Source organism: Mustela lutreola, chromosome 1 (assembly GCF_030435805.1).
Source record: "Mustela lutreola isolate mMusLut2 chromosome 1, mMusLut2.pri, whole genome shotgun sequence".
Lineage (NCBI taxonomy): Eukaryota > Metazoa > Chordata > Mammalia > Carnivora > Mustelidae > Mustela > Mustela lutreola.
The window spans coordinates 249,567,045-249,590,431 of NC_081290.1; the positions used below are offsets into that span (position 1 = coordinate 249,567,045).

Sequence of the window (23,387 nt, forward strand, 5' to 3'; positions counted from 1 at the left end):
GTGTTTGAAATTTTTGTTATTTGTATTTCCTCCTTTATGAATTGTTTTCATTTTTTCTTCACTTCCTCCTTTCCTCCTTTTCTATGTTGGCATGTTTACCTAAAACTTCAGATTTTCTGTTTGTTCTTTTTTATGAAAATTAGTCCACTAATTTAGTAAAAAATATTATCATTTCTGTTGCATATATACTTTGTTTGGGAATTTTCCCCCACCCTTTGCACTTCAGGAACATGTATATTGATAACACACCAGGTTTTTATAATTCCCCTTTCACCTTCATTTTAAAAGATAGATCTCAAAGGTTATTTTATAAGCTTTACGTGATATTGCAGCAGTGGCTAGCAATCTTTATATTTTAAAAAATCCTTTTCCTGATTTGCATTTTGTTTGGAATATAATACAGATTGGCTTTTCACTTTCCTTATCTGTTTTCCAAGAGCTGTGTTTTACTTGTGACTTAACTGAGTTAGACAGTTGGAATTTATATAGTTCTCTGAAAGGTTTATGAAAGGTTTATGACAGTATGTGTTTCTTTGTATTTACTGATCCCCTGTATACACAAATAGGTGATTTCATTTTCAAAATCTTGGTTTTTATCAGTTCTTTGTACTTAGCTTTTTTGTGTGCTTTTTACATGTTATTACAGCAGAGACTAAGAATTTTTTTCCTTTTAAAATTTATTTATTTACTTATTTAAAGATTTTATTTATTTATCAGAGAGAGTGGGCGAGAGAGCAAGCACAGGCAGACAGAATGGCAGACAGAGGCAGAGGGAGAAGCAGGCTCCCGGCCGAGCAAAGAGCCCGATGCGGGACTCAATCCCAGGACGCTGGGATCATGACCTGAGCCAAAGGCAGCTGCTTAACCAACTGAGCCACCCAGGCGTCCCGAGACTAAAAATTTTTTTATAGTTTTTATATTTATACCCAAGTGCTAGAACAATTTATTTAATATGTCCTAAAAACCATTTGTTTCCCATGAAGCAAATGTGTTACTATTAAAAATTTTGCTTTATATTTGTAGGTAGACTGTGCCCAGATTTTTATTTTATTTTTTTCATTAATATGTTGTAGAGAAATTAAGCATGTACTGGTCTGGGCATCATTAGTCCTGCCTACCTTCTCAGGAACCAAATAAATAATAATTTTAGAGAAGTGGGTGGATTTCTTTGGGCCTTATCTGTAAAATGAAATCATTTTAACCCCTTCTGGTTTGAGATATTATGATTTTTTTTTAATTGCAAAAGCACTGTTTTTGAGCCATCTTTTCATATTACTTTTTGATATAAATACTGTAAGAATTTGTTAAGTTAAAGTTAAGTTAAAAGCATCTTTTCCAGTAAATTTCCAAGACTCTACTGGAAAGGCATAAATATTTGTAATTAGAAGATTATTTACTGAGAAATTAAGTAATTCTGAATATTTCTACATGTATGGAATGCATCTTAGTGGATTCATAGACATACACAGTCACTTCTGCATCTCGTTTTTTATTTTAATGGTATTATAGAAATGTTATATATATTTGTTACACATTTTCAGACAAATTACATGCCCATGGAAAATGGATAATGTTTCAGTTATTTTGTGTTTTACTTACTGCTCCTACTGAAGATGTTAAATCTGCCAAAGTCAGAAAACAGCTTATTAATAATTCGGGACTGTTTTTCCTTAGCAGTTTCTCTAAAATGTTTTCATTTAAGTTAATCAATGTGTAATTAGTTTGGCTTGGCATTTATGGCTTCTCAAAAGCATACTGCAATGTAAAATATTATACCTATCAATTTTTAACTCCTTAGAACACTTTCATGGTTTAATTTCTGTAATTAACAATATTAAATAATCTAGAGCTTTCATATTTTTAAGTGATGTGGGATACTTTTCTTTATTATACTGTGGCTACAGATTTAGAAAATTTACTATCATATATTTAAGTAGCATTTGATAATTTATATATTGCTTTCAAACATGTTGTGTCATTGTCACTGTACAATATGCCTATAACTAGGCAGGGCAAGTGTTTATGTCATTTTGCACATGTAGATATTTGAGACCAGTAGGTTAATTGACCTGCCCTAAAACAGGCAGCTAAAATAAAAACAAACCTGAGGGTTTTTACTCCTAGTTTGGTGCCCTTAAGCCTATGCCACTGCACTTGAAACACCATTATTTTAGGATAGAATGAATAATTAGAGTGGGATGCATTAGTTATATTTTAATTGACATTATTTTTCATATTTAGTCATATGATTTTTGTGTGCCATGATAGAATATGTTCATAAAATTATTTAAATCTAATTCTTGTTTAAACGTATGAAATAACTTGTTTTCCTAAGTTTTATTAACATTGTTTTTGTTTGCTTTTATTTGTATTATGTAGACAAACTTTATACAACCCTAGCTTCTATATCATATTATGTAGTGCAGAGTAGAGATTTATTTTTCAAAAAGGTGCTTATAATTACAAATGCGTTTCTTCTTTGCTTCTCTTTCTCAACCCCCCTTCTTGCCTTCTTTCCCCTATTCCTTTCTTATTATTGTTTGAATTCACAAACCTCCTGTGGAGGCCATATGGTTTCTCAGATTTAATTTAACTTTGGGTGGCATTTAATCGTGTTATCATGCACTCATAATTTCTATTTATAATCCATTGAAGAAATTCACAGTTAAGTGCCTTCACTATGCTTTTGATTATTATCTATAGTTAAATTTATTCACTTTTTTCTTCTCCTTTTTTTTCTTCAGAAAAAGGAATCAAATTCCTTCAACATTTTATAAAATTATGTTAGTTTATTCTGTCATCATTTTTACTTTCCTTTGATTATATTTTTAGTTTATTACCTAATTTTGAGCTAGGTGTAATAAGTAATTAATATATAATTAAAAATATTTTTTAAAATATAGCTTTAGAAGCAGATTGAACTATGTTTGCATGTTAGCTTTGCAAATTATCCACTTTATGATCCTGACCTGTACCCTTCTCTTTCTCTCTGAAACTTTCTCGTGTTCCTCATTTGCAAAATGAGCATTAAGACACACACACACACACACACACACACGTATGCATGTGCATATAAATTATGTGTGTGTATATAGTGTTACAAACACATACTTTAATTGGAGTGTATAATATATATCCTTCTATACTAAGCTTTCTTTATTCAGCAACTTTCCTTAGAGATGATTCCTTACTAACATTGGCTCATATGTCCAATGTAAGAATGTCCATAAGTTTCAATTTTTAATACTAGAAACAATTCATTTAAAAATATAAAATACTTAAATTTGTTTTTAATATATGTAGGAGTATAATAATAAGATAAATATCTAGCAGTAGACTTCCTGAGTCAAAAAAGATTATTTATACCTTAGATGGTATTAGTGCTGCCAGCCTGTCTTTCCATAAACAGTGTGTGACTGTTGATATTCCCAGTCACCATTACCAAATACTACAGTATCAAACTTCTAAATTCCACACTGACATTTTATTTTTAATTTTGAAATTTTGCAGATACTTTATTTCAGTGAAAGTTTCTAGGAACTTAGCACTTAACAATTGTGTTACATATTTTTCCATTTTTATTTTATGTCATATATTTCAAACTAATGTACTGTAAGCATATATGCTACCTATTATAGTATTTTCTTGCTGTTATGGTTAACACATTATATTTGTAACTTAAGAAAATGTTTCAGTTTTGTTTGTAATGACATGTAGTTTCCATCTTTAAATCCTTAACTTTTTTTTGTTAAAGTAGCTAAGTTAAAATGTGGTGACTCAACTCAGACGGGGTACAGATTCTCTCTGGATGAAAGCATCCGGGCCTTGTCCTTCTTTGAGGGGCACAAGGTAGGAGTCACAGAATAGTAAACTTTTGACAACTTTATTGCTTCAGTGAAAATCAAGCTGTTTAGATTTTCTCTCCTTTGGAGTCTGTTCTAGTAAGTTATGTTTTCAAAATATAGTGGAATGAAGCACTCCATTCATAACAGTAAACAGTATAGAAGATAAAATGCATACGAACAAACTTAAATAATGTGCAGGGCTAAAATGAAAAAAACTTTTAAATCTGAAGAACATGATAGTTAATTTAAACAAACTGAAAGCCTGTTTTCTTGAGTAGGAAAACTCAAATTGTCCATTTTCTCTAAATTAACTTAGAATTTTTAGCCCAATCCCCATAAAAATACTAAGTTTTTTTTTTAAAAAGCCTAGACAAGTTTATTCTCTTGTTCTTATGAAAAAAATAAATATACAAAATTTTCCAGAAACACTGTGAAAAAAATTTTGTAGTGAGGGTGGCCCAGAGAGTGGTCCAGCCTTACTAAGTACTAAAACATTCTGTAAAGCTTCTGTAATCAGTATAGTTACTGGCACATGATTATATAAACTAATGGAGCAGAATAGAAATCCAAAAATATATACATAATTTTTACTTAATGCTCCAGGGTCCCATTCAGGTTGCTGTAACAAAAATACCATGAACTTATTAATGGCTTGTAACAACAGAAATTTATCAGTTACAGAGGCTGGGAAGTCCAAGATCATGGCACTGGCTAATTCTGGTGAAGGCCTGCTTTGTGGTTCATAAAATGCCTTCTTCCTCCGGAGAGGAATCTGTCCTGGGGCCTCTTTTATAAGGGTACTAATTGCATTCGTGAGAGCTTTGCCCTTATGACCTAACTACCTCCCAAAGACCCTTGTTTCTAATACCATCACTTTTGGTTAGGATTTCAACATATAAATTTTGGAAGGACACAGATAATTCAGCAGATCTTAACAGTCACATATCAAATTAGTAAGGGAAACAGACTGTTTAATAGCATGTTGGAACAGTTGGTTAGCCATCTGAACAGAAGTAAGGTTGAAACCATACCTCTTAATATAAACTATGATAAAGACAGAGTATATTAATGAAACCATAAATATACCAGAAGGAAATGTATGAGGATGAAATAGGGAAGATGGGGAGGGTCAGTCTAATTAGGAAAATCCAGAAGGAAGCCATAAAAGACATGATTGGTGAGTTTTACTGTAAGTAAAGAATTTCTACATAACAAAAGTCACTGTGAGTGAATCAAAAGACAAAAATATATGCTAATGTGGGGCACCTGGGTGGCTCCATCAATTAACTGTCTGCCTTCAGCTCAGGTCATGATCCGGGGGTCCTGGGATCAAGCCCCGCATCAGACTCCATGCTCAACATAGAGTCTGCTTCTCCCTCTCCCTCTGCCCCTCCTTCTACTCATGCTCTCTTTCTCCCTCAGAATGAATATATTTTTAAAAAAACTTTAAAAATATAATCTCTCATAGCTACTAAAACAAGAGTTCCTTAAAAAAATATATGCTGAGAGAAACATTCCAGGTTTTATTATGGAGGTTTAATTTCCTTAACTTACAAAGAATTGTTTGACAAGATTTGCAAAGAAAGTTTTGATTAGAAATTTGATAAGAAAAAACTTAACTGGAAAAATAGAGGAGGGGTATATAAGTAAATAGTTTCTAAACAAAGAACTACATATGGCTCTACAATGTAAGGAATGATGCTAAATTTCATGATAATGGAAATACATGTTTTAACTAGACCAGTATATTATTATTTTGTACTTGCAAGATTGGCAAATAGCCAAAAGTGTGACTGTATGTTCCATAGGCTATTCTCACCTGTAAGGACATCAGCACTTAAACATTGTTGGTTAGATTGGCCCAAGGAAGAAAATTTATTTGATTATGCCTGCCATGATTACAAATATGTATATTCTCTCTGATAGATTTACTCATGTGTGAATGCAGTTGGTTATAAGGTTATTTATACCTTTGATTATCTTAGTAAAATTTCAGAAACTATCTAAATGTCCATCAGTAGAGAACTAGGTCCGTAGGTTATGGTGCAGCCATAATACGGAATCCTATATGACTATATGAGAGAAAGAAGTTCTGTAAATTGATACAGAAAGATCTCTACATTACATTGTTAAATACAAAAAGCAGTACGGAGCGAGGGCAGAAGGGGAAGGAAAAAAAATGTGCATTTGCATAGAAAGTCTCTTGAAGGATAACTAAGAAATACAGCTTTTATATTTAAACTATTTGACTATATTACCTAGCTGAAGAATAAAATAATTCTTGAACAGTTTAAAAAATTCTTAATTCTTGTTCTGTTTTTCTTACAGTAACTTCCCATTACTCAGAATAAAATTCAAAAGTTCTGTGTGATATGGCCTTCTTAACCTCTGACCTCACCTCCACCTTTTCTCACTCAGCTTAGCCATTGGTCTGGCTTTGCCTGGTACTTCATGCCTTGCCTTTGATATCCTCCGTGGCCAGAAGACACTTCTCCAGATACTGTGCATAGTATACTCCTTTATTGCCTTCAGTTCTGTGCTCACATGTGGGGAAACATATTCACAGACCTATTTAAATTTCAAAAAAGATGTGTCCCCTCTTCCCTGCTCTAACCTCTACTCTGGTGCTTGAATTTCTTTGTAATACTACCACCTGACATTATTTTATATTTGTTCATTCATTGGTCTTCTCCACAAGAGAATCTCCCCTTCCTTAAGACGGGCTTGGTCTTGTTTGTGGCCGTATCCCATTACTGTGATCAATGCCTGCTCTTAACTGCACTAATATTTACAGAATACTGAAATCATTTCATATTTTGGGATAAGTACATAGGATTTAGACCATCAATAATGAAAGACTTAAGGCCCTACAGTTTTCAGTAATTTCACAGAGTAGTATACCTCTGAGTACTTTGCCTTATGTGTGTCCTCAGCAATTTGTTTTTGTTTTTTAGTTTTTTTTAAAGATTTTATTTATTTATTTGACAGAGAGAGATCACAAGTAGGCAGAGAGGCAGGCAGAGAGAGAGAGAGGAGGAAGCAGGCTCCTGCCAAGCAGAGAGCCCGATGTGGGACTCAATCCCAGGACCCTGAGATCATGACCTGAGCCAAAGACAGAAGCTTAACTCACTGAGCCACGCAGGTGCCCTGTTTTTGTTTTTGCAGGTTTCACTATACAATCCTGAAAATAACATGCAATTCTTGATTTAGAAATAATTGCTTTTTACCTGTCTCCAGTATCATCATTTTTTTAAAAAAAGATTTATTTTATTTATTTATTTGACAGAGATCACGAGTAGGCAGAGAGGCAGGCGGGGGGTGGGGGCGGGGAAGCAGGCTCCCCACTGAGCAAAGAGCCCCGTGTGGGGCTCGATCCCGGGAACCCTGAGATCATGACTTGGGCCGAAGGCAGAGGCTTAACCCACTGAGCCGCTCATAGTGCCCCTCCAGTATCATCTTAAACTTTGATTCTTATTACCTTCACTAATGATAATTAGTATCATTTTTATTTTTATTTTTTTTTACTTATTAAAGATTTTATTTATTTGAGAGAGAGAGATAGACAGAGATAGAGAAAGCACAAGTGGGGAGGAGAGGGAGAAGCAGGCTCCCCACTGGGCAGGGAGCCTGATTTGGGGCTCAGTCCCAGGACCCTGGGATCATGACCTGAGCCGAAGGCAGACACTTAACTGACTGAACCACCCAGGAGCCCTGAGGATCATTTTTAAAACTTATATTTTGAAGTTCTGAATTCTAGAAGCCAATGTATTTTTAATGTACCTGTATTATTTAAATGAGTTGAGTATTTAATTTTGGATCTGGAGGGGATATGACAATATTCTACATCTAGGATTCCTTTATAAGCGTTTGTTAATTGTATTGGATCAGGCTCTTATCCTGCTTAAGTTAATTCCTGCCTTTCAAACTTGAGAAAGTTTATTTAGGCTAGAATTTAGAACTACTAAACCTAAATTAGAGCATACATGCATACAGTAGGGAAATTATAAACAGAATACTTCCCTATGAAGTCTATACAAATTACGTATTTCATATAAAACATCTCTTAATTTACATTGTTGCATCTGATTGTAGCAGAATATAGCCAGATATGCTGTTGAGAATGTAAAACAACCAGGGTGCTTGGTTGGCTGAAGCAGTAGAGCACAGGACTCAATCTTGGGATCATGAGTTCAAGCCCATGTTAGGCACAGAGCTAATATCCCCCTCCCCCCAAAATATTGTAATATCTTCAGGGTTTTTTTTTTAAATAGAAATTATTACTATCATTGATTTGTAAAATTTTAAATTTTGTGGTCTGTTCCTTCCCAGTAATGTCATATATATAAATAAAACTTAAAATACTAGACCTTCTCAATAACATCTGTTTTTTTTATTATACCAGGTGGTTTTGGATGTTGGTTGTGGAACTGGAATTCTCTCTATGTTTGCAGCTAAAGCTGGGGCAAAGAAAGTTTTTGGAGTTGATCAGTCTGAAATACTTTACCAGGCAATGGATATCATAAGGTAGATGTATTTTAAGGCTTGATTTAAGATTATTTTTAAATATGATGACTAATCCTCTTGTCTTTAATAGCTATCTGAAGCAGACTCAAGACATGTGTCTTTTAGTAAAAATTCATTCCAGAATAATAAGATTTTAGGTTAGATTGAACTAAGCATGTTTGAGGTATGAATAGTCATTACACAGTTCTCACTGATGACAATTATTTTTATACAATTTCTTATCTTTCCAATTATGGGTATAAATATGCTACTTATAATAATAACAAAATTAGAAATCGTTGACATAAAAGATAATATTGTCAGAGGACTCAACAAAACTGAATATTCGTTTCATATTCAGCAAATAGCAATCAGACTAAAGACTAAGGGTTATATTTTTTCTTTTTTGCAACACTAACATTTGTGCCTCCTTCAAATTAAAATAAGTGAATTCCGAAATGATTACAAACAAAGCAGAGGTGATTTAGAGTATCTCCTAAAACTTAATTTTATTCTCTAGAATATCTCCTCTCTTTGAGGAGTTAGGTTAATTGATCAAGGATTGACTTTACAATTGGCTTATGTCATAGTAAGATGGACTTTATTTGAACTATGGCTTAGAGAACTAGATTTCTTCAGCTGTGTTCTTAACAAAGCACCTTATACTTGGAACTTAGGAGTAATTTTCAGAGTAAATAACTAATAGGAGCTTCTCAGCAATTCTCTCCCCCGTGGCTCCCCCTGCTTTATTGAGATAAAATTGACATACAACATTGTGTAAGTTGAAGATATACAATGTAATGCTTCCATACCTTTGTGTATGCTACCGTTAACATTACCTAACACCTCCATTGCATCATGTTACTACCATTTCTTTTTGTGTTGAAAACATTTAAGATCTACTTTCTTAGGAACTTTCAAGTGTATAAACTTTTAAGTGTTTAAATACAATATCATTAACTATAATTACCTGCATACATTACATCCCCAACAGCAGTTCTTCAATGGTCCTCCCATTGATACTTCATGTTCTGTTTTCTTAAAATTGATTAATATTAATTCTTCCTTATTAGTATTAAATTTGAATGTAATTATGTAAGATATTTAAACTTGTAGATGTTATTGTATCATGTAGAGTTTAGTGTCGTGGTTCAGAGTGCAAGGTTTGAGTCAGGATTGGTTTGAATCCTCACTCTTGCTTACCAGCTATTTGAACTTAAATTTTATCTAACCTCTTCGTCACCTGCTGTTTCACTGTCAAAATAATAATGAATACCTCACGATTATGAGCAAGGTAAGTTATAAGTAAGATACGCATATAACTCTTTGGCATGTTGCTTGGCCCATAATAGGTACTGAAAAGTCAGCTACTATTATTATTAACAAGTACCAAATTGATGTTAATGAAAAATTACATTGGTCTTGGTTAGATTTTTCATAGTTCTGGGTTTGTGCTTATTCTTTTCATACTGGAGAAAATGGCATATATGTTGCATGTATATAGGCAACTCTGTAATCTGGTATGCCAGTAAGGACATCATTATCATTTTGGGGTTTCCATAAAGAACACCCTCACTTGCTTGTGCATTGCCATCCAAACAAATATGAGAACCAGTGTTCTCAAGAAGAGATTGTTTTAGAACAATTATCAAAAATACATTGTTGGTGGGGCGTCTGGGTGGCTCAGTGGGGTAAAGCCTCTGCCTTCGGCTCAGGTCATGATCCCAGGGTCCTGGGATCGAGCCCCACATCGGGCTCTCTGCTCAGCAGGGAGCCTTCTTCCTCCTCTCTCTCTGTCTGCCTCTCTGCCTACCTGTGATCTCTGTCAAAAAAAAAAATAAAATAAAATACATTGTTGGTAGGAAGATTATGGTAAGATATTTCTACTTGAAGCTCTAATCTTATAAAAGACCATGTACATTTACATGTTAATTTTCACTTTTGGTTTCTACAAAGTGCCCTCATTTTAATTCCTTTATGGAAGAAAAGGAAAAGGATGGCAATAACAGCCCTCTTATTTTATATTGTTTTATTTTTGCTTCACATAGAATGCCTAGTGACTTTTTAGAAATATCTATATACAATGATTATATTCATATTCATTGTATATAAAATGTAGTGCTGCAGTGTATGGAAATTTTGCATAAGGTCATTTATTGGAAATGACTTAGCACTCGGTTTTAGGTACTTCATTTTAATAATAAAAATTGCTAACCTTAACTTATTACTCTCTGTTGAATCTTATTTGAGGTAGATATAATTGGTAGATACAATTATAGTATATGATTATCCTTATTATAGAGATGAAGAAATTGTGGCAGAGATTGAGTAAGTCTCCTTATTTGTAGTGGAGCCAGGATTAGATCCCGGGCAGCCTGACTCCCTCATCCTCACAGCTGATTTACTGGGCTGTATCTCCGTTTAACTTCTTGCAGGGCTTGTGTTAGTTGTATGCAATAATTTGCTTTACTTAGAACCCATAGAATTTGAAAATCAGCCCTTTTTGCTTTAGATAAATTTTGTTTTGGCTAAACCAACATTATACTGTTTCTGAAGAGATTTTGTCCTTTGCCTGTTTTATTTTGTGAAAAAGATAGTTACATCCATAGTTTCTATAAGCATCTCTCCCTTGTCTTCCATTTGAAAATTTGAAACTTACACTGTTGGATAAAAGAACTTCTATTTTTCTATTTGTGAATGTCTCCCTAAAAAGGTATGCAGGAGACAGTTTACTGTTAATACTCCCACAGCTTACTGGCTATTTGTTCTCCCAGATGAGGAGGCAGTCTATCATATTTCTCTCAGCATCTAGAAACACATGACTTGATTTCTGGTTTTGGCTTTTTGATTAATTAGCTACATAGTAATTATCAAATTACTTCTTTAATCTCCGGTTTCTTCCTTTATAAAGTGAGGTTGATGGTGGTTACATTGTTATAAGGATTGAATCCATTCATTGTGATTTACAAAATGGCTGACATGTAACTGCTTACTAAATTTTAGCAGTAAATGTAATATTATTAATTAGTAGTAGTAGTGGTATGTTTAGCTTGGCACCAGTGCCACAAGTAATATTTTATATTTTGTTGTTTATGTTTCTAAAGTATCATTTATTGTAGCTATCCCCTCAAAATATGATGACTCTCTTTTATGCCTTTTTTTTTTTCCGCCCCCAATTGTTCAGTCTCTACTCTCTTAAACCATTAAACTTCAAGTTTTGGCCAGTTTCATCCTGTATTCACTCTCTTCCCTTGAAATCTAGTCCCAACTTCTCCCCACCCCGCCAAGATTATTTCCTCCTCCTCTTTCTCATTCTTTTTCTTCTTCTTCTGTAGAGAGAGAGCTCCTGCATCCATGGTGTGTGGGAGAGACAGAGGGATAGTGAGAAAGATTTTCAAGCAGACTGCATGCTGAGCATAGAGCCTGACATGGGGCTGGATTTCATGACCTGAGCCAAGCCAAGAGTCAGACGCTCAACTGACAGAGCCACCCAGGTGCCCCCTCTCAACTTCTCTTATAATTGTCTATTATTGTATATTGGAGCTTTCCAGAATTATCACAGTCAGTGAAAACAATTCTTCCAGTTAGCACGCTCTGAGTCTTTGCTCTTCTGAGGCTGTTACATCAGCGATCTGTACACAGTAGAATTTCTATAGAACTCTGTAAGCTGATATCTGCAAAAAAGCACTTAAAGGGGTGCCTGGGTGGCTCAGTGGGTTGAGTTGAAGCCTTTGCCTTTGGCTCAAGTCATGATCCCAGGGGATCGAGCCCACATCGGATTCTCTGCTCAGCAGGGAGCCTGCTTCCCTCTCTCTCTCTGCCTGCTTGTGATCTGTGATCTCTGTCTGTCAAATAGATAGATGGAGTCTTTGGGGAAAAAAAAAAAAAAGCACTTTAAATTCTAAGAGGGACACTTTTAAAATGCATTTTTCGTTATTTTTAAATATATTTAGTATACAGTCCTTGAATTACATTCAGAATGTGATAAAATAATTTGTATCCCTTTATTTAAAAAAGAGATCTAATATTTCTAAAGAAATGTGTTTAGAATGAAATAAATAATGACTTTAATGTAAACTGACATGTATATTAGGGCTTATAATGTATATTACACATAAATGTATATTTGGGCTTAAGATGAAGGTCAGGCTTGCAGTTTTGAGGTTGCAGACATGATATAAAGTAGAATATAGGTTTTTCAAAGATGTTGTATTAGCAGGGCCAAATAGAACTCCAAGTGAAATATGGAAGGATGAAAAATTGTTTCTTATTCATGCTGTTGTACTTTGAACTCCACAGTGAATGATAATTTTAGAAACATAAACATACCTAAGGACAGCAAAGCTATGGAATTGCCAGACAATTGTATACTGTGTTCACCCTCAGGAAGCAGGGGTAGCATCTGGTAAAATTTTTGCTGTAACTCAGGCTGCCTTTGGCTTCTCATTGACTCAGCCATGGAATAGCTCATTATTCAGAGTTCTGCATGTTGTTGCACAGGAGCTTCCAGGAGAAGGTTGATCTATCATACAGCCACGGTGCAATGCTTTCAGTCTCACCATGACATTCAAGATGCAATCTTTTATATTGCCTGTATCTAGAATACTGTTAGAAATGAAACATTAAGAAAAGCCTAGAGAATATTTGATCTGTTGTCATGTTTATTTAGGTGTCCTCTGGATTCTCGGACAGGAGCTATATTTTCTTAATCATTTTATTCTGAACACCTAGCAAAGTGTCTGATTCATGGCAGATGCTTGGTAAAGTTCTTTGAGAAGAATTAACATAATGATTTTAAAGATAGTGATGACCCCTCTATCAGGTTTGGAACAAGATCACAAAATATACCAGGATAAATTCTTGAAGTAAGGATGTTCCTTCAAATTTTGTTCCTAATTTAATGGAAATAACACAGAAAAGTGTGTTAAAGCTGCAGAGAATTTTGAACTGCTAATGAAGTTAAAATGGCAAAAAACACATTTGCTGCTCAAAAACCGTAGAATTCTAATGAAGGTAATGAAGGTGACCGAGACACTGTACAAGAAAACTAAATTCATTTCTTCTCCCACCCCACCAAATTCTTAATTTCCTGTCCCCTCAGTGATCCTGTTTTGAAGGTCTCATGACTGCCCTCTAGTCCAGTGGTTCACTGGGAAAACTCCTTACATTCAATATAGAGTTGTATTCACAGTTAAGATTTATTACATAGCAAAAGACATAGTTCAGGGACAGCAAGAAAAAGATACCCTTCAGTAAAGAGGTCATGTAGAGGCTCCCAAGTAATCCTTTCTTTGCAAGAGTCACGCAAAATGTACATTTCTCTCTAGCTGCAAACCTCAGAAGCACATGTGAGATGTCTCTTCTTGAGGAAGTTTGCTTGAGTCTTAGAGTCCCTAGTTCTCAAAGAGAGCTGGTCATATAGGTGCCTGCTCTGTGACCTCCCCCCCACCACCATGGTGTAAATGCATGTCAGACCCCACGTACACATCAGGAATATTCATGTTTGCTTTAAACATGCTGTCAGGCTGGTCCATGGCTTGGGGCATATAGAAGAGCATCATTACCCTCCAACTATGTGAGTGTTCAGGAGTTCTGTAGAGTCCGGTCAGGAATTATTGCCCTGGTTCCAGAGATAAGATCTGAGAGAATAGATCTGCATTGGTGCTTTTCTCATGGGTAAAAATTGAAAACCTGGGATTCATACTTGACCTTTGCTTCTTTTTTTTGCCACATTCCTGTTGGGGAGAATCCTGTTAACTGAGAACCCTTACTGTTTTCTCAGATCCATCCCTCATCTATCATTGACATGTCTTGAATCCAGAATTCAAATTCTTCCATTTCTCACCTAAGTTCAGACAGCTGCATGTAACCGGTTTGGTTATTTGTACTTTGCCTTTGCTTCCAGCAGCTGTCAGCCATTCTCTCCAGGGCAGTGGGACTGATTTCCCTACTCAATTCTCATCCCCTTTAAGTAAAAAAGTAGGGGGAAAGGATGTATTTTGTGTTGGGAAGACGTAGAGAGGATAAAGAAGAAACTAAAGATTTTCTGTGATCCTAGTATGAGAGATCACTATCAGCATTTTGGTAAGGCTATTTATTTATTTATTTATTAAAGATTTTTATTTATTTATCTGACAGATCACAAGTAGGCAGAGAGGCAGGCAGAGAGAGAGGAAGGGATGCAGGCTCCCCGCTGAGCAGAGAGCCCGATGCGGGGCTTGATCCTAGGATCCCGATCCCCCAGGACCTCAAGATCATGACCTGAGTGGAAGGCAGAGGCCTTAATCACTGAGCCACCCAGGTGCCGCTTGGTAAGGCTTTTTAAAAAAGGCTTTAGGTCAGGAGATGAAATATATAGAAATGCAAGTTTTTCCAGAATTTCAGTTCCTCAAGTTTAGGCAGGGATTTTTCTCTCTCTCTTTTTTTTTTTTTTTTTTTTTTTTTTGCCACCAGGAAAAGTGATGTGTGTGGCACATGGTAGGTATTCGATTTAAATATTTATTGAATGAATGAATTTATAAATTAATAAATTTTTAAGACCTGGGACATCAAACATTCAAAGGTAAATCAACATCAAACCTGAAAGCCCATTTTCTATGCCTGAATCTAGATGATTCTTTTCATCATTTTTTTTTTTCATTATAGTAGAAGCTGAATTATTGCTAATTTTAAACAATAAATGTTCTCAGTGTTCGTAATTCCGCAGCTACATACCTGTAAACACAAATGATAATTTGGGAGGGAGGCAGTTCATTGTATTCTAGGAATACACACGCCTTACTCTGACTCCATGGCAGGGGCCTGCATTTGGAATGACCTGCCTGGTCGTGTATTTATTTTTCATGGGATGTACTTACATCTACCATTGGTCTCAAATGGTTAAGAATCCTTGTTTTGGGGGGCACCTGGGTGGCTCAGTCTGCCTTCAGCTTAGGTCATGATCCGAGTGTCCTGGGATCCAACTGCATGTCAAGCTTCCTTGGGTGGGGGGGAGCCTTCTTCTCCCTCTCCCTCTACAGCTCCCCCTGCTTGTGTTCTCTCTCTGTCAGTCTGTCAAATAAATAAATAAAATCTTAAAAAAAAAAAAAAAAAGGAATCCTTATTTTTTTGTTGGATTTATGAATGGAGGACTAGATTTTTTAGTAAAGGTAGGTAGAATGTAATTTATCTCTGAGGGGAGCAGAGGGAGACCTCCCCTTTCTGTCATTGATTTTTCAGTGTCTGTCACTTCTACCTTGTATACCTTTTAACTGCAGGGCTCTGTGTTGTGAAGAATGGCTTCCACCTGCACTATAATCTCTGCTGTGTACACCAAGCCCTGGAGCCTTCTTGACAAGTTTACCAATAGAATTTAATTCCTTTTTTTCTTCCACTAAATTATTAGAATCTTTGCTTCTTTGATATCACCTCCTAAAATCTTTACACATTTATCAATTTATTGTTGTATTTTACATTGCTTTATTGACATTTCCGTGTGCTTAGGGAACAAAAGAGAAGTATCTGTGCTTGGGTGCCACAGTGAAATGAAAGCAAAATAATATTACGTAAACCTTATATGTTTTTGTATCAGGATATTCCCTCCCTGCCCTTCCCTAGCACTCATATATTCTTCTAGATGAACTCCATAATTACTTTGTCACAAACTTTAAATGCCACCTACTTGACTACAGGTCTTCATTGCAGGAACTTCTCTGATGCTTTACGCTGCTTGCATTTAACTCCCTATTACACCATGTTTTTCTTTGGACTAAACCAGGTCTTTAATCTATGTCACATCAGAGGTACATTACGCATTTGATCCTATGCTTCCCATTCTAAAAAATCCTGAAATGGCAATTCACTGTCTTTAAATAAAATCTAGACTCTTCAGTATCACCTCTACCTCTCAACTTCGTCACTGTGTTCTTCTTGCACTAATCATATCGAGCTATTTATAGTTCTTCGGATTTGCATTTCTCTTTTATACACACACACACAGATGTGTGCATACAAATATGACTCTCCCTTACACACAAAGACATACATGTCTTTGTGGGTGCTCTGTCTTTTCCTGGTTAAACTCAGATGTCCCTCCCTTAAGGGCTTCTTATATAAGCTCCTGTGATACCCTATGCTGCTTACTGTTCTATCTCCCTTAGACCATGTTCTTAAATGGGTGGACTGTGTCTATCAAATCTATATGCCCAGTATAAGATAATTAATCATGCTGATATTCCGAATCATGAAATAAAATTGCTACTTTTATGACAGAATGACCAATATTTTCCCATCTTATTTCTTAACAGAATTTTCACTCAGAAAATAGATGGTTTCAATACTCACTGGAGTACTCACTGGAGTTAAGAGACTTACTTAAAATATTCTTCTTACTACATTGTCATATTTCTGTGGATTAAAGCTAATTTCTGAGCAGGTGATTCTAGAGATAAAATTCATTTGGCATGCTTTTATGCCAAAGAAAGGTTTAGTGAGTAGACACTTGAGAAAAGTCAACAAAATGTATAGTTTTTTTCATGAATGGGGAATCAGGTGATGATTAAGATGAGCAGTCTCAAGAAAGAGGTTATCTATGTGAATGATATCTGTGTTGAGCTGTTTCATACAGAATTACTGGGACTTATGGCCTTTGTCTTTTTTTCTGTGTATTGCCTGAAATCTTAATCTTTCCTGCTATATTTATATTTGAACAAGTAATTACTGATGCAAGTAGGATTATGACTTGTAGCAGACAATAAACAGCCTGAGCAGATGGCCTTTTACAGAACACATCTTGTTTCAGCATTAGCATTCTGATGATATTTCTAGGCAATGGGAACATTTTGCTCTTCTAGGAAGCTCACTTTTTGTTTCTTTTGAAGTGTTTGTAATTATTAGAACCACATAAATATTTCAGTAAATAGTAAGCAACCACGGCAATTTTATCAGAAAGAATTTTATTAAGTACTTATTTGAAAAAAAACTCAAATATGATAAACAATCCCTTTTTCTTAACTTTTGCATGAAATATAACATGTATTAAATGTGCATAAATAACGAGAAATAGAACATTACCACCCACCCACCTCCATTTGCCCTTTTTCAGTCAGATGCTGCCCTTGCCTATTTGAGTTACTTTGATAGTAATGACTACTTTGTTTGCTTTCTACTTTAACCACTGACATCGACTTCCATTTAAGATAGTTTAGTTTACTCAACTCTTGATTTTTAAATAAATAAATTGATATGTTATGCATTCTTTTTGTCTAAGTTCTTTTGCTCAGCATTTTTTTTTTTAGTGTTCATTCATGGTATGTGTAACTGGAGTTCATTCATGGTTATTATTGTAAGGACTGCAGTTGATGACTATATCACAGTTTTCTGATCTGTTCTTGACGGACATTTTTTAGGTTTTTCAGATTAGAGCTATTATGAAAAATTCTGTTACAGGCTTTTTATACATAATGGTTCTGGTTGGTATTGTCTCATCTTTTCCATTTTTTTCCAGTTGGTCTTAGAGCACCTCATTACAATTTAAATTTGCATTTCTATGGTTATTAATTAGGCTGAGCACCTTTTTAGGTGATTACTGGCCATTTGAGTTTTCTTTTCTGTGAAATATCTGTTGATATCTTTTCTCAGATTTTTGTTGAGTTGGAGCTTCTCCTTTATTTGTAGGAGATCTTTATATTTTTAACATTTTAGTAATTTCTAGGTTTTATATAGTGCAGATATCTTCTCTCGTTCTTGTGTGCGTTTTCCCTTCATAGTGTCTTTTGATGTACTGAATTCTCAATTTTCATAGAGCAGCATTCTTGTTTAAGGCTGTTTTTGAGCTTATTGAGATATTCTCCTATGTTCTGGTGTAAATACTTGATAGTTGTGTTTTTTACATTTAGGCCTGTGATCTCTTGGGCATTGTTTTTGTATATGGGATGAAGTAGTGATCCAGTTTTATTCTTTTTTTTTTTTGTAATCTGTTTAAGTGACCTAGTTGTCCCAGTCTCACTTATTACAGGGACCATTCTTTCCTCTCCACTGTGCAGTGTCATTCATCTTTGTCAAGAATCAAGCACCCATATATGAGGGCAGTATAACCTTTATACTGAAATTCTACTAAGGCAGTAGAACAGAAAATTACAGGTTACTCATTCATGAACATATATGCAAAAATTTTAATCAAAATATTAGAAAACTAATTGAGCAATATATTTAAAGGTAAAGTTTATCCCAGGAATGTAAGGTTGGTTACGTATGAGAACATCAGCCAGAACAGTCTATTGAGATCATCTCACTAGATGCAGAAAAAATGGCTTAATAAAATCCCATATCCATGCAGTATATCAATGGATTACAGTTCTTAGTGAACTAGAGCTAAAAATGAATGTCCTAACATGAGATACAGTACCTACAAAAAAACATAAGCCCTAAGGCCCATGTCTTGATGAGGCATTGAAAGCATTTGCTTTAAGTTCAGGAACAGGACAGAGATACCTGCCATCACTATTTCTGTCTAACTCTGTAAAGGAGATCCCAGTACAGCAAGGCATTAAAAAGAAAGTTACAAGAATTGAAAATGAGAAAAGAAAACTATTCAGATTTACTAATGGTATGTTTATAAATATGCCCTTCAGAAATAAATGATAAGTAAATTATTCCAATAATAAAATTATCAAGATGCTGAATAGAAATTAATATACAAAAATTAATTGTATTTGATGTGGTGTTCCATGATTCATTGTTTGCACATAACACCCAGTGCTCCATGCAATAATGCCCTCCTTACATCAAAAACTAATGATATACTGTATAGTGACTGACATAACTTAAAAATAATCAGTTGTATTTCTGTAAGGAACATGAAGCACTTAAACAGTGGAAATTAAAATACCCAAGTGTATTGTTAATTTCTAACTTCCCAGATAATTGAAAGACATTAAGTCACTTTGAATGGAAAATTTACCCACAGGTTGAATATCCCCCAGTAAAGGTTATACATGAATCACAAGTCAGCTGTTTTAACTTCTTCTTCTAACATTTTCTGCAATAATTTCTGCTAAGAATAAGCCTGTAAAGACCCTAATGAATCTACTAAGATATGAACCATCCTCTACAAAGCTTGTTACTAACTCCTTAGTCGTGAACTTACCTAATTCCTCTTTTCACACTGTTTTTCCAAAGCCATCTAAACTGTCCTTCTCAATGAGCTGGTTTTTGTTTACTCCATTTTCTTCTTTTGTTGACCCCCCCCCCCCCACTTTTTTGTATGTCAGCAATATCATGGAGTCCTATTCTTGGTAATTAATGTAATCAGAAACTACATCTTGATTACAAGGTTGCATAAAATGCTCAAGAATGAGGAGTCACTGAGTTCCACATCATCATCTCTGTCAGTAGCATTCGATTATATTGTTCCTTGTAAAGCCAGTCGAAGTTTACTTGCACTCACAGCATTCCTTCTGCTTTAGAGGGCTATTTGTGTTTTGGGAAGGGGATAGAGCAGTTACCCTCATGGGGTAGATATATTGTAGCCCAACTCTTACTGAGCATTTAGTTGTTGTACCACCTAGAAGCACCTGTTCACCGCAATATAGGAATCCATCATCAACTCAAGTAATCCTTTCGACTCTGTTGTATGTAAAATAAGTGATGTATCCTCCTGATTGTCCATGCCAGTAATGATTCACTAAGCTTTTCTAGTATGTCTTTGTGAAATGCCCTATTTCTTTCACAATACACTCCGCACTCAGGAGTCCTCTCACCTTGTCCTCCACCTACCTTTGGGATAATCCATAGCCTTAAATTCATTACTTTCCTAATGGATACTTCCATCTCCCCAAGTAGCCATATAAGCACAAGGAGGCCTTCCAGTGAGAGGAAAAATTGTTCTTGCAGGGTTTTTTTTCTCCTGCCCCTCTCTCCTCCCTGAAAGAACTAGTATTTCTCAGACATGCGAATAACAGCCAGAGAATAGAACTTTTCACTGTCTTCCCTTCTGCCTACTGATGCCTGCCTGGCCAATGGTCAGTTTCTATGAGTCTGAGTATTCCCATTTCATACCAAAAATGTCTAGGTAACCATCTGAGGATTAATCTTTCTATTTTTTTAGTTCCTTCCTTTTCCTGGTTTAAAAGTGCCCCGAACCTTTGTGTTCATGGATCTGTATGAGAGTTCTCCTACTAGCACCACACTGAGCTAACTTACTTTCCAGTAGACTCACACGAATCTGATTACCCAGAGATATTACCCAGTACTAAGCTTCATTAATAATTTGAAAGATATTAGTAGTCATGAGACTCATGTAGTAGGGAACAATCTGGTACATGGAGAGGAGCTCCTTACTTAGAACTCGTGTCTACACTGGGTGAGAGAATACATGCCTGACAGAGAGAAGGAAAGACCAAAGCAGCTGCCCTTAATGTCCCAGACTTCTCCCTAATTAGGACCTCTAAATTGCCTGTATTTCTGAAATTGTAAAGCTTGACTCTGGGTAAAATCTGTGGTTCATGATCCTTTGTATTCATTCACCCATAAGTCCATCCTCTGTTCTTATTCCTTCATATTTCAGTATCTCAGATCATTTTCCATCTTTCTGAACAAATTCTTTAACATTTTTTTCATTGTGTACATATGGCTGTAGCCAAACAAAATCAAAATGGTATTGGTTTGTTCAAAAATATATTCTGCTTCTATCTTGGAGATATTTTATCTGTGTGGCAGTTCTGGATTGGTGTCATAATGCTCTAGTATGGAAGTCCATAAACTTCACCCATGGACTGGCCACATGTTTTGTAAATAAAGTTAGGATATAGCCATGCCCTTTTGTTTACATATTGTCTATTGCTGCTTTTATCCAACAATAGCACTTGAGTAGTTGCAAGCAGAAACCCTATGGCCTGGGAGTCTAAAATATTTATTATTTGGCAATTTAATAAAAAATTTGCACACCTCTGCTCTAGTTCATTGGTATTATCATTCTATTACCTTTCTGGCCTCTGTTGTTGCTATTAAGAAGCCACATGTCAGAGTAACTTATTTTTATTGGAGATAACCTGTCTTTGTTGGAGATTATTGTCTTTGTTTTTGATTATTGAAGTTGTAATTTATAGATTTAAAAGAAATTAGTCTTAGATTCTTTGGATTCATCTATGGCTTAATGTGTTTAGCCAGTTCAAGAAAATGCTTATCCTTTTTTTTTTTTTTTTTTTTTTAAGATTTTATTTATTTATTTACCAGAGAGAGCAAGAGAGTGTGAGAATAAAAGCAAGGGGAATTGTAGGCAGAGGGAGAAGCAGGCTCCCTGCTGAGCAAGGAGCCTGATGCAGGACTTAATCCCAGGACCCTGGGATCATGATCTGAGCTGAAGGCAGACACTTAATGGATTGAGCCACCCAGGTGTCCCTCATCCTTTATTTCTTCAAGGGTTTTTTTTTTCCTGTTCCTTTTATTTCTTTTCTTTCTGTGACCTCATTTTTTTCTATTGTAGATTTTCTCACTATATTCTTTGTCTTAGCTATGCTTCTGTAGTGCTCTAAAAGCAAGTGTTGGCAAACCTTTTTGTAAATGGCCAGATTTTAAATATTTTAAACTTTATGTGTCACTTGTGCTGCTTCCTTCTTGCTTGCTTCTTCCTTCTTAACAACGCCTAAGCCTATGAATGTACAAAAATGGGCACAGGCTAGAAGGCCATAATTTTACAGTCCTTGTTCTAAAGATTCAATTAAAAGACAGATTAAGTGTAACACCCAGTGCTCTACATCAGAAACTAATGATGTACTATATGTTGGCTAATTGAACATAATTTTTTTTTTAAGGCAGATAAATAAATAAATAATACATAAATAAGTACATAAAAAGATCAAGATTGTCAGACTGGATAAACATAAGACCCATCTGTTTTATAGCTTCAAAAAAATCCAGTCTAAATACAAAAATGCCATAGATTAGAAGTAAAAGAATGGGGAAAGATAATGGTATGAAGACATAAATAATTTATAAAGCTGAAACGAATATATAAATATATAAGCAAAACATAAAACTTTAGGCGTTCAGAGGGTATTTCATAATGATAAAGAGATTAAATAATCAAGAATATGTGATAATACTAAACCTGTAGTCATCTAACAAAGGCTTCAGAATACATGAAGCAAAAACTGACAAATTAAAGGAGAAATAGACAAGTTTATAATCATGTCAGGAGATAATCAGTACTTTTCTGTCAATAATTGATAGAACAAGTAGATAGAAAATGAATAGAAGTATAGAAGATCTAGTTGACACTTACATAACACTTTATCAAAAAATATAGCAGAATAATATTCTTTTTTCTTTTTTTTTTTTTTTTTTAAGAGAGAGATCACAAGTAGGCAGAGAAGCCGGCAGAGAGAGAGAGAAAGAAGCAGGCTCCCCACTGTGCAGAGAGCCCAATGCGGGGCTCGATCCCCCAGGACCCTGAGATCATGACCCAAGCTGAAGGCAGAGGCCTAACCCACTGAGCCACCCAGGCACCCCAGAAAGATATTCTTTTTAAGTGCACATAGAACATTCATCAAAATAGATTACATATAAGACAATAAAAAGAAGTCTCAATAAGTTGAAAAAAATTTAAATCTTATAGACCGAGCTTCTTGGTTTACTAAAATTTAATTATAAATCAATAACAGAAAGATATCTGATAGATCCAAAATATTTGGCAGTTAAATAACACATTTCTAAATAACACATGGTTCAAAGAAGAAATAACAAAAGAAAGACTATAGAAAATATTTTGAACTGCATTAAAAGTACAGGGTATCAAAATTTGTGGGATGCAGCCAAAGCCATACTCAGGAGGAAATTTAGTTTTAAATGCTTATATTAGAAAAGAAGAAGTATTTAAAATCCATGATCCTAATGTTCCATCTTAAGATATAGTAGAGAAAAAAAAGTGAAATATACCAAGAAAGAAAGTAAAGATCAGAGGTCAATGCAATACAAAACAAAACAATAGAGAAAATTAATGATAACAAAATATATTTAAAGAAGATAGCATTAATAAACCTCTAACTGGAATTTTCAAGGAGA

At 35.0% G+C, this 23,387-nt stretch overlaps 1 protein-coding gene across 5 annotated transcripts in view; it reads left to right on the forward strand.

Moving 5' to 3' along the window:
• The window catches only part of PRMT3 (protein arginine methyltransferase 3), a 129,461-nt gene that overhangs the window by 18,049 nt on the left and 88,025 nt on the right, over positions 1–23,387 (forward strand). For all 5 annotated transcript variants that reach the window (XM_059138258.1, XM_059138251.1, XM_059138243.1 and 2 more), the window contains one exon: positions 8,248–8,369. In XM_059138258.1, coding sequence (XP_058994241.1) covers positions 8,248–8,369 — 122 coding nt within the window. The remainder of the gene's footprint in view (positions 1–8,247; positions 8,370–23,387) is intronic.